This window comes from Castanea sativa, chromosome 5, assembly GCF_040712315.1.
Source record: "Castanea sativa cultivar Marrone di Chiusa Pesio chromosome 5, ASM4071231v1".
Lineage (NCBI taxonomy): Eukaryota > Viridiplantae > Streptophyta > Magnoliopsida > Fagales > Fagaceae > Castanea > Castanea sativa.
This window is the reverse complement of record NC_134017.1, coordinates 52,353,282-52,365,643: the sequence shown is the minus strand read 5'-3', so window position 1 is coordinate 52,365,643 and position 12,362 is coordinate 52,353,282. Positions and strand designations below refer to the sequence as shown.

General features: G+C 34.7%; 2 protein-coding genes across 2 annotated transcripts; one reads left to right on the top strand and one right to left on the bottom strand.

Moving 5' to 3' along the window:
- Positions 1–3,340: 3,340 nt before the first annotated feature.
- On the top strand, positions 3,341–6,600 carry LOC142636514 (uncharacterized). Its single transcript, XM_075810767.1, has 4 exons — positions 3,341–3,522; positions 4,756–5,337; positions 5,868–5,919; positions 6,002–6,600. The coding sequence occupies exons 1-4, from the start codon at positions 3,462–3,464 to the stop codon at positions 6,192–6,194; spliced, it is 888 nt and encodes a 295-aa protein (XP_075666882.1). The 5' UTR covers positions 3,341–3,461; the 3' UTR covers positions 6,195–6,600.
- Positions 6,601–7,937: 1,337 nt separating this feature from the next.
- Positions 7,938–12,002, bottom strand: LOC142636515 (cold-regulated 413 inner membrane protein 1, chloroplastic-like). The gene is made up of 6 exons (XM_075810768.1): positions 11,680–12,002; positions 11,458–11,580; positions 9,637–9,732; positions 9,396–9,460; positions 8,444–8,513; positions 7,938–8,357 (listed from the first exon to the last, which is right to left on the bottom strand). Exons 1-6 carry the CDS (start codon positions 11,817–11,819, stop codon positions 8,192–8,194), a joined length of 660 nt encoding a protein of 219 aa, XP_075666883.1. The 5' UTR covers positions 11,820–12,002; the 3' UTR covers positions 7,938–8,191.
- Positions 12,003–12,362: the final 360 nt, after the last annotated feature.

Sequence of the window (12,362 nt, the reverse complement as noted above, 5' to 3'; positions counted from 1 at the left end):
TTTTTAAAAAAAACCCGAAGCGGGTTCGGGTTTTATAAAAAAATCCGAAACCCGCCCCGGATAAAAACCCGGTTATGGAGGATAAGACATTTTGTAAGAATTTCTTAGTCTTTTTCATTTGTTAGTTGGAGGATAAGACATTTTGTAATTTCCTAGACTTGTGGGATTTATTTTGTAACTTTTTAAGTGATTTGTTGATTTAAAATCTTAGTTGTGATTTATTGATTTATGATTAACTTATAATTTGGTTTGATTTGGTTGCCCTATAATGTGGCCTAAATGCCAAATTTTGGCATTTGGGCCATGTTAAAAGGCTTGAATAGGCTTGAATCTAGGGAAAAAATTTAATGGGCTTTAAAAAAAAAAATTTTTTGTTAGGCTAGATTTGGGCCCAAGAAGATAAACGGGGCCCGCGGGGCGGGTATGGGCCCCGGGAAAAAAACCCGATTAATAATCGGGCCGGGTTCCGGGTCTTGGCCCACGGGTCCGGGTTTGTTTACGGTCCTTATACTGTCGTACAAGCTCGACATGGCAGAGTAGTTGTGAATCCAAACCCAAATCCTTGGTGGAACTTTTTCCTTTTGGGCCTCAATGCTGGATGTGACAAATGGTTTTTTTTTTTTCTTTTTGGGTAAATTTTGCGCTAATGTCAATCAGGTCCAAAACTCTTTAAAATTAATAAATTTAGTCCCTAAAGTCAACTTAGTCCCTAAGACAGCTAAGAAAAAATGACTAAGTGTTTATTTAGATACCGCTTATTTTGCTGAAAACTGAAAATAATAAAAAATATATATATATTTTGATTACTGTTCATTAATGAATTTACTGTTCATTGACCTGATTGCTGCTGAAAACGCAGGCGCACAATTCGCAAACACAAACCAAACGGAGCTTAACTGATCTAATAGTGCTTAGGGATTAAGTTACTTTTAGGGACCAAATTAGTCCGTTTGGAAAAATCTTAAATCTGACTGAGATTAATGGAATTTACCCTCATTCTTTTTGGGTAGAATTAGGAGCATAAGTATGAAACACATTACTAGAAGTAACCAGAATTAGTTGGGTAGATCTCGCAGCTGAGTTGTCTGAATCTGAGACCTCCGTAACATCTAAAAGGAGATAGGAAATAAAAGCGTCAGCAGCTTTGTTAGATTCCCTGAAGCAGTGCTAGATTTGGCAATGACTTCACTTCAGTAGCATCCACATTGACTATTAAAGAGAGGCCCCAAAAGTTTTGTAATAAGACAAGAGGTAAAGCCAATTGCTCTGGAAAAACCATGTACCCAACAAGTTCTAATTTGAATCCCAGTCAATGCTTGGGATAACTGATGCATCCATATTGAGTTTGAGTTTCACTTATGCCAATGGTGCACTTCTAGACAATTGAAAGATTGATTCCCTGTTTAAAAATAAATAAATAAATAAAGATTGACAGATTGTGGGGAAAAAAAAAAATCTCAAAGAATGGGAAGCTCTCTAATTTTTCTTTTTATTTATTTATGCCATTCATGTGACATATTTATTGGACCCTCAAAAAAAAAAAACAGATCTTGAATGCACACAACCCATTCCGCCTCTGCAGCCAAAAACTAAGTCTAGGAGCTTTCTAGATGAGTTAAATGCAATGCTAATAGGTAGAAGATTAAATAATAGGTTCTACTCATCCATAAAAAGGAATTGTGTTCCCGTTTAAATTAAAAAGAAAAAGAAAAAGGAATTGTGTATTGAGCATAGTTAGTAATATATGGGTCAAGATTTCTCTAACTTAGTGGTATTGATTGATCTATTTTATAAGGAAAATCTATGTTCAAGCCTCCCATCTCTCAAGATTTTAACTTTCAAACGACAGTTCAGTGGTAATCCTAATGGCATCATTTGTGGTATCTTAGGTCCTCACTTCCCATTCCCTACTATCTACCTATAAAAAAATTATTCTCTTCCACTTTATATATATATATATATATATAAAGTTAGTAATATATGGATTAATTATATATGGTACATATTATGTATGAGTTTCATTAGAGATTTTTTAAAAAGTTATAAAAGAATTTTGAACAATAATTCTAGACTAAAATAACAACTATATATATTAAATTATTATTTTTATTATATTCCAATTTAGTAGCATACTAATGTTATTTTGATATAAATTTATAATATGTTATAAAAATTAATTTATATATATGTGTGTGTATTAATTGTTAATGAAGGAGATGATGTTCATATATTCTTTCATTCACTTACTTAGCAAAAAAACAAAAAAAAAGTGTTTATTGTCTCAATTTAAAATGATTTTATTTTATTTATTTAAAATCTAACATACATACATTCAAAAATTTACAAGGCAATAAGACCTATTTATTCAAATTATAAAAAAAAAAATCTTAATAGGTTAAAAGTTCAATATTATAATAAAAATATGAAATATTAATGTTTAATATAAAATAATACGGTAAAACTAAAAATTTTGATTTTGATAATTTCATTATTATATATAATGATAAACCTTAATGAAATAAACAATTATACCATAGTGAAAAGTATTGAAGTTAAGTCAAGTTGAAGTATTATTATAAAAAACATATATTTTTCAAAATATTTTTGTTTTGTATGGTAAATGAGATTTTAAAAAAACATATATGTCATATAAATTATATCAACGTTGAACCACAATTAAAATCCAAATTAGTTTATAATTAGTGTCTAATTTTGTGTCAAGTGTCTAATTTAATTTTATTAATTTTGGTGTCAACTAATATTCATAATACTTAACACGAAAGTAGAGATAATCACTTCACTCACCATGATAAGACTACATTATCATCATTACTGTTAAATGTTTCTATGACTAGTACAATGGGTGTATTTTACCAGTGCTTTGGATAAAAACCATTGGATGTTACTTAAGCTCCTTAATGATTAAACCAATTAAGGGAATAAGGAATGACATTCTTGATTCAAAGAGATGTAAGTAAGATCTCCTTCTTTCTCTCTCTAGCTTTAGCTTTTGATTTGGTACCATAAAAACAGTTGAAAGAGACCCAAAAAAGAGAAAGGAAAATACCACAACATCGCTGCAGCTAGCTATAATAATAATCTGTCAGCCGAAACATCAGATTTAAATTCCAAACAGATCACTCTTTTGCCTTTTCCCTCCTCATAAACTTTTGTAATCTTTTTGGTTTTTGCACCTTCTCTTGCTTGCAGTTTCCTACAACCGAATGCCTCCTTTCTCAAGTTTCTAATATTCTTTCTTCTCTCTTTTAGTCTCTCTACAATTCAAGAAATCTATGATTCTTCTAATATTATATATATAATTAAATACTGTAAAAAAAGATGAACCCTTCTTTGGAATAAAACCATCGGTGTTTCCTCTTGTTTTAAAATATCTTAGCTTCTCTATCATTATTCCAAGCCAGTAAGAATACCCAATACCAAATTAATAGCATTTTGGAGGGATGGGTGCTTGCATTCTTTGGTGTTTCTCTTTCTTTTCCTTCTGTCTTTTCCTCAGTTCAGGTGATTTGCATTGTCCTCAATATTTAATTTTCTTAAGTCTTTCTAATTGTATTTTGAAATAAAAATTCTACCTCTAAATGTTATTTGGATTACCCATTTTCCATATGAATATTTGCCTTTCTCCCTTGGCTTCTGTTTTTTGCATAAGAAAATAAAAGTGGAAATTTGTTTGCTCTATGTGCATGGAAAAATGCAACAAGGTTGGTTAACGTATCTCTTTTCCCATGCATGGATGTTGAAAAAAAATTGAACTGCTAAGAGGAAGTTTTTGTAAAACAGTGTGTATTCTGTGGGAAAGAAAAAAAAAAATCATAGTGAAGCTATCATGTAATTGCAAGCTGAGTCTTGAATCTAAATTTTCAGAGGATAAATGATTTTCACAGCAAGTAGGGCTTCAATTCTAATTGTAGTAGTTCCTGTTGGATTCATATGTTATTTGTACAGTTCATTCTGTATCTATGCTCATCAAATTTTCACTTGCTTTGAACTTTTCATGTTTTCAAGTTCATCTTTTAGATATCTTTCAATCTGCAATTGTTTCTAAGATAAGGTTCCCGATGCTTTTCAGACCTAATTAAGGCAGTAGATGAGATGTCAGCTTTAGAAAGTTATTATCTCATTGTTTGTTTCATTAATGTTATGTTCTAGTTCTTGTTGATTTGAAGTTTAACTTAAGACCTCACATCAATTCAAATCTTCAATTGCTAATGAAAATCATATTTTTGTTCATCCAAACAAAGAATTTACATCTTCAGTTCTTGCTAAAGAAAAATCTATGCTTATCCAAAAAAATAAAATAAAAAGAAAAATCTGTGTGTTCATCCCAATAAAGAGGGGGGAGAGAGAGAGAGATTCATGTTTGTTTTTGCAAATCATCTATTTGTTTGACCGAACATGACTTAATTCTATGCTTCAGTTGCGACTCCAATGCCTCAAATAGCAATTTGCAAAGATTTCAGGGTATAGCCTCAAATAGCAGTTTGCAAAGATTTCAGGATATAGCATGATTATTTGACACAAGTAAAACTTAGATATAGTTACTTAGGTGCATTATTAGGTTTCTTCTAATTAAATTGAAACACATGACCACGTGGAGTTTAATTGTTTTTGAAAAAGACAACACTAGAACTTAACTTTCCTAAGATGCAATATGTTAGAGTCGGCAGCTTCTTTTTATCATGTCACTGAAATGAAAAAGAAAAGAACTTATCTCTTTGCTTTTAATTTCGTCAGGTTCAAGTGTTGCAAAGAAACCTCCTTCAGAAGCAATCCAGCAAAACAGATTATTGCGCAATCAAGAAAATAGAATGCTTTTCTCATCTTCAGTGTCCATTACACAACTGGATACAGTTCCCATTGTCAATCCAACAACTCCAAGCACAACTCCTACTCCCATTGTAAATCCTTTTTCGCCACCAACACCAACCATGACAGAGCCAACCATACCTCCGCCGACCCCAACCACCACAACTCCGACAACCCCAACCGCAACTACTCCCCCAACCACAACTACTCCGACAACCCCAACCACAACAACTCCAACAGCCCCAACCACAACAACTCCATCATCATCAGGTGGTTCTTGGTGTATTGCAAACCCATCTGCTTCAGAAACAGCTTTACAGGTGGCTATTGATTATGCTTGTGGCTATGGAGGTGCAGACTGTTCTGCAATTCAACCAGGAGGAAGTTGCTACAACCCAAACACTCTGCGAGACCACGCCTCTTATGCCTTCAATAACTACTACCAGAAAAATCCAGCACCTACTAGCTGTGTATTTGGAGGAACAGCACAACTTTCCTCCACTGACCCAAGTAAGATGTGTTAGTGATATAGCAGAATCATTACCTTGGATTTAGTCTCATTATTGAGACTATATTTAACCAAATATCGCTCTAAAGAAATCAGATTACCACCATTTTTTTTGTGTGTGTGGAGTTATCCATAACTTGACTTCACTAGTTGAAATTATTTCAGAGTTCTTGAGTAAGTTCTAAATGGCTTCACAGCCACCAAAAAAAAAGAAAAAAAAGAAGAGTTTTGAATGGCTACTTTATGCTTCCAACATGAATAATTTCCCATATTCATTTTAATTTTCATTATTTTAATAATTTCTTCTACTAGTTCAAGGGATACCCAGTGGTTCTAGCACTTCTTGTGATGCTTAAGCACTGGGGTTCAAACTTCAAACACGACCAGCCCCTCCCCCACTTACCTAGCAAAAAATAAATTATCACTGCCACTTGAATTGACTCAACTTGGAGATTACCTTTATGTGGGCACTCAAATACCTGTATTATGGCTAATATTAAACTTTTACTTTCCTCTTTCTGCAATTTTACAGGTACCGGAAGCTGTCACTTTGGATCAACTGCATCAACCACAACACCACCAAGGTAATCTTTTATTACTCCAATTTCATTTTTCCTGTCATAGGTTATGGTAATGGAAAATCTTACCTATTTTTGCCATCAACAGCATGAGCTCACCGGCGACCCCAACAACCCTAACCCCACCGGCCCCAACCACACCGACCATGAGTATACCCAGTGGACCAATGATATATGGTTCACCAACAGGGAGCCCCAACTCTGCCAGCTCAGTCTCCTACAGTGCGATGGCGTTCTTCACCACAGCTTTCTTGGGGGCACTTGCGGCAAATTATCTTTAAATGAAGGAGATCAAGTTCAGTTATTCACTCCAAAACAAGCTGGCAAATTCTCTGAGTCTGCCAGAGCACTTCATGAATTCCAAGGAGGCACTTAGAATCGATGATGAGATTTTATGTTATCTCAAGGCCTTATTCTCACCATTAAATTATTTCTATAATTCACCTATGTATGCTTGATAGCGGACTAAGAAGCACAGCAGAAAACACAGGAGCAAAAATATATTAGGTTCTTGTACTTGTAGACTATAGTTACTTTCTCTTCAGTGTTAGTACAATAAATTATTAGACAAGTCCATCCAGCTATAGGACTACTTCCAGTGAAGAAACCTGTACTTGAAATGAGCTAGGGCATCAATTAATTATATACCTACACGAGTAATAAGAACTCAGATATTTTTGGTCAGTATATTCGCAATATTAGATAAAATTAGCTTATGTACCGACCTAATAAGCATCAAGGTATTGGATAGTTAGTAAAAGGTATACCCTGTGACGAAGATGACTAGGGCTAGATTGTATTAAAAATACAATTTCCTCCCTGGACAAATTCACATGGCTTGTCAAGTTATTACTGAGTTCGCAAGACTCGAAACTGCATAAAAACTTGACCTTGTGGAATAATTATGAAAAATATAGCGAAAACTAAAACTACATTTGGATTGATAAAGTTCAAGCCATACAAAATTTTGCATTATAATGCCACTCATGAAATGAACTAGCTCATCAAGTGGCACCCCCCCGTGAACAGAATGTTCATAGACTTCATCAAGAACTTCAAATGGCATTGCATCACAGGCCAAGTATGGTATCATTTTATGACCCCAAGCACATCAATAGAGCTTATGCAGTGGGAACATATATCATACGCTTGATGATAGGTCAACTTGATTTCAACCTTATAACAAGAATACATTGACTCTTCCATCAAAGGTGCTATACGCTTACTCTGAACCATTTAATGATCCTTCAGTTATAAATCTAAGGAAGTTTAAGCTTGAATGTGGAAAGCACAGCTTCTGAGCTAGAAATGTCTCACATACAATTGCCACAAGTTATAAGGTCACAGACGAATTGCAAATAAAGCTGAGCATGCAATAGCAAAACTTCTGACCACTGAGAATGGCATCTGCTTCAACAGTTGTGGGGAGTACGACAATAACCAGCACTCAAACTATTAACCAGATAAAAAATTGTATGTTCAGGTACAAGGGGCAAAGAAGTTGTAGGAATGTGCAAATTAGGGCTAAGAATCTACAATAATCTTGTCTTTCCAGAAAATAAATGCCCAAGTCCGTAAACAATGATCGTTAATAACTTGTTTGACCTCAAGAAATCCATCCTGAAGAGAGGCTTTAAAAAATAGTAGGAAGGTTGCATTGAATTATAGACTTCTAGCAGGTAATGAGTATGTCAGAAGACAAGCAATTTCCCTAAACCTGGAGAATATGCAAGGACTAGTGCATTCTAAACTCCACCCAAGAGAGTCAAGAATAAAATCCGCCTACTATTTTTGACAGTGGTTTTCTCTACTGTAAGAAAAGTAAAAACCGCATGTTTTTCTTATCCATCCAAGAGCAGCTATGATGTGTGTGTGTGTGAGAGAGAGAGAGAGAGAGCTTAGGAATTTAGTTATAGATGACAAATGAAGTTTGAAATAGTAATGTGCAAGAAGTAACCCGGGACAGAGGAACTGGCTTAGGCCACAATGATATAATGAACAAACTCTGAAACTCATAATAATTTAGATGCAAGACCACACCAGTCATAGATACTTCATTTAAAAAAATACAACTACACATTCAACATTTACTGTCCTTATTAAGGATATTACACAGACAGCTAAGATCCATAAAATATAATTACTGTTCCTTTATAACACCCCCCCTCCCCCCCCTCTCTCCTCAAATAAAAATTAAAAAGAAAGAAATTATTTCAATACTTATGAGATGACTTAAAGACTGCTCTTATTTATGATTTTGAAAAGAAAAAAAAAAAACTTAGAACAAAAGTAATAATGACACAGCAGTGATGCAAACGATGGCTAATGTAGCTATGATTGAACCTTGCTCAATTGATTTCTGCAAGCTGCCTGCTCGTGAGAAATGCTGGAAAGCCAAATATCCCGCAATCAACAAGGAAACAATAGCACCTTGCTGAGTTCCCCTGTCAATAAAACATAAATAGAAGCATAAAAATTATGAAAACACTAATAATGATTTCATTTGGTCTCAAAAAATGCTTCTACTTACTGAAGGTTCATAACTTGATAGGGAGCCACAATCACCAGTATTAATGCTAAAAACGGCAGCTCAAGCTCACCTATAAACAAAGAAGACAGATATAAGACTGATTTGAATTTTTTCCTTAAAAGTTAATAACAGAAGGTAAAAGTCAGAGCAAGACATCATGAAGCATAGATAGTACAACCCTTTCATTTCTTTTTAATCTTAGTCTTATTACTCCTGGCTTGTTTGTCATGCGATTATGCCTCACTGTTAAAATACAGGGACCTTAGTTTTTCCCCTGCCCTGAAAGGTAAGTAAATCACAAACCTGGGTGGGATTAAACACATGACCTCCCCCTCTACAGTTCCACCCCTTCTTTATTGGAAGAGGAAATGCCAGTTGGTTAAAGGATCATTGGCATTAAACATACAGGGACCCAAGGTTTCTCAAAAGAACTGCTGATATTTCCTAAGAATTTTACCTGCAAGGTAAATAGGGGGGAGGGAAGGCTGGTGGGGTTCGCACCCCGGTGCCCAGGCATCACAAGAGGTGCTGGAACCACTCAGGTATCCCTCAAACCCCAGAATTTCAATTATTACCCTGTGGATCTAGGACAGTCATCTTTCTTTCCTCCGGTTATCCTGTTGACAGACATGAGATACCTTGACTTCTAGTGGTTCTGGAACAGTCCATACCCAGGCCAGATCATAGATGAAAACTTTGTAGGAGCGAAATAGCATATAAATCCTCTTGTACATGAACCAAAGTAAGCCAATTGTAAAAGATTAGACGCACTCAAGAAAGAAAGGTGAATTCTTAAATATTCCCAATGCTTTTGTACAAAATTAGTGCAAAAAGCTGATTTTATTACCCATGAGAAAATCACATAAGCTATTGAATACCATGTCATCAAGATTTGAGAAATAAGCCATTAAATCTTTGCCTAAGCTTAAACCAAGTAATTAAGAAGACCTACCAGGAATGAAGAAGAAGAGCCGAATGAGAAGTGCCAAGAATGCAGTCCACATACCATATTCACCCCTGCAAATAAATTTTATATAAGATCAACAGGGGATGTATGCATTCGAAACTTAAAAAGGCTTAGTTGATCCATGAGAGATGCTTCAGTAAGATAAATGCCTTTAGCTATCAAACATGATAATGATATTGTTTCTATTCAATGAGAGAAAAGAAATCATCTTTTTTGGAAGGCTTACTTAATCCATGAGATGACAGCTACTGGAGCTTGTAGAGCAAACAAGGGAACAATAAAGGATTTCTGAATGGCAGTTCCCTTGGAAAACATTAACACCCTAAAAAAGAATTTGAAAATTTATCAGAAATTTATCAGAGGACACCATCCGATTGATTCTATAAACAAAGGCAAGTGACTAAGATGCACATATTTCCATATAAATGCTCAACTACATGATCATAATTTCATCGCAGTTTACTTTTCACAAGCAAAAAGAGAAGCAGCCAATAAAGAGCATGTGTTTACCAGTTGTTTGTATAATCTTGATATCCCAGCCATACATCTTGATTCAGTGTTTAAAACAAAAGCCCACTCGAGAACCCACATTACATGGTCAACTTGCAAGGTCTCGAGTGGAGCATTGTAGTAATATATTGGCACAAATTGTTGAAGTAAAGTGAAATAGTTAAGACATGTTGGACAATTGATGTTGTCAACGCTACCTTGACAGGAGTGAAAATTAGATTGAAATCTATAGTTGGTGGTTGACTACTGTTCTGGCTCTACCCATGCCAAGGAGTAGAGGACAAACCAACACCTACCACATGTCACCTATGGTTAATTCCAACATATCTTCAACTACTTTAATACTTCCACATCCCTCTCAAGCATTATATATGGAACTGCTAGTCTACGCTCATTTCTTGACTTTGTCTCAACATCATCAAAGACGAATGATAAAATCCACTCAATATATAAAAAAGAAAACTTGCATGGCCTTATAATTTTAGCCATTGCATGGTCAAGAATACTGGGAACATTATTTTATGATAGCTAGCTAGCCAAAAAATGGAAGTCCCACAAGATGCGAGCTTATGAAGTGTAAATACTTCAAATAATTTGGGGATCAGAAATGTGAGGAACTGAGAGATATAGAGAGACGAATATCAACAGTTATGGATAGTCGGAACCAAGTCTTTGGCAAAAATTCCAAGTACATGTGGCATTCATTGAAGCGAAAACGGCATAATTATTATTATTCTAAATTCAGACTTAATGGTAAACGCTATTGAAAAGTTTGAAAAAGATAAAAAAAAAAAACTACCTCATTGTCTATACAGGGAGGAGGGCTATACATCATACTTGTAGACTTGCAAATTTTCTTTCTCTTGTAAATAGTTTCAACGTAATCTAGAAGTAGTCTTAGTAACACTTAGTTGTAGATTAGCTCCAATTGATGATTTCAGAAGTTTCAGGCTTGAAATCACTTTCTACTCACACTTTGATTTATCCAAGAAAGTTGCTCGATTTTGTTCTAAGTTGTTTATTTATTTTGTGCTTATGTTACTTGCGTCCGAGTATAACAATTTACAAATATTCTGCTTAATTTTGGCTTTATCTTCAAACCCTCTCAAGCACAACTACACCCACACACAAAAGCGATCTTCTAGAAACCAACTTATAATGAATGAATACACAAGGTTCTAGCTTGACGTTATTAACTTCAGATTAAATTTTATTCACTGTTTTTACAAATATATATTATTTTACAGCAATTCAAGAATTTATCCAAATTGGTAGCTGAAGTCAATATTTGTGAAGCAAGTCAAACTTGGATAAGTGATGTTTGCAACTTAAAAATATAAAATTACAATTAAAAAAAAAAAAAAGCCACTTCCAAACATTTTCATATGATCGTCGTTCAGTAACAATTTTCAGAATTTACTTTCCCAAACGCTATAATTGAAATTTTTATTATTAACAAAAAACAAAAAGAGTAAGGAAATTCAATTTTATAAATATGAGAGAGAGAGAGAGAGAATTGAAGAGTGTAGAGGCTTACAAGGAAGAGACACTGGAGATAAACTGCAGATTACGAGCAGTGATAGGCGCAGCATGACAAACAGTACCAAATCCTTTCTTCTTCTTCTTCTTCATCATCATCGCCATTCCCACCGAAGATAATCTTCAACAACAGTATTACTATTATTTGCAAGCACAATTATATATAATTTTCAACAATCAAAAAATAAAAAATAAAAAATAAAATCCAGTTTTCGTGTACCTCAGGCTGAGGGGATTGTAGTAGGCGAGCGAGGTATTTCTTTGATCGCCATTGATGAAGAGAAAGGCCTTCTTGTTGTTGTTGTTGTAGTTCAGAGGGAAAGTTGTGAGCGGTGATGAGGAGAGAGAAAGAGGCACCATCTCTTGAGTCCAGAGAGAGAGAGAGAGAGAGAGTACTGTGTGTGTGTGTAGTGTACTTTCTATCAAAAATGAATCTCAAAGCTTTAATTTTTATAGCTGAAGAAGCAAAGAAGAAGGTAGCAGCATTTGTTGTGTTTGTGTGCGTATCATCTGATCATGATGAGGACCGCTTTCTGCTGATACTACACGTGGAGGAGGAAACCAGCTGAGCTGTTCGGCTAATTATAGAGTTTAGAATCATTGAAGAAGAAATTAAAAAAAAGTGATGTCTCACACTCACAGATTTTTTTACATGGCAGTCCGTCGGTCTTGTAAAACAAAATGTGTCACTGACCCGTGGGTCTCACGCAGCGTCTCGTGTGAGATCCATATGTTTGAGAGCTATTGGTCTTACGAGACTGGCTTAGGATAAGGAGAAATTATTAGGAGGATTGTTGATATAATTCTCTCCATCAATGACACGATGTCACCATGAGTTTTTTAATAAGCACAAATGATAAAAATTAAAAAATTACTAGGTGATGTCACATTTGTATAAATAAT

Coding starts and splice junctions, on each gene's coding strand:
- LOC142636514 (XM_075810767.1), top strand. CDS start 3,462: ATGGGTGCTTGCATTCTTTGGTGTTTCTCTTTCTTTTCCTTCTGTCTT. Junction 3,523..4,755: donor CTGTCTTTTCCTCAGTTCAG/GTGATTTGCATT, acceptor TAATTTCGTCAG/GTTCAAGTGTTGCAAAGAAA. Junction 5,920..6,001: donor TCAACCACAACACCACCAAG/GTAATCTTTTAT, acceptor TGCCATCAACAG/CATGAGCTCACCGGCGACCC.
- LOC142636515 (XM_075810768.1), bottom strand. CDS start 11,819: ATGGTGCCTCTTTCTCTCTCCTCATCACCGCTCACAACTTTCCCTCTG. Junction 8,514..9,395: donor GCTCTTCTTCTTCATTCCTG/GTAGGTCTTCTT, acceptor CTTTGTTTATAG/GTGAGCTTGAGCTGCCGTTT. Junction 8,358..8,443: donor TATCAAGTTATGAACCTTCA/GTAAGTAGAAGC, acceptor TTTTATTGACAG/GGGAACTCAGCAAGGTGCTA.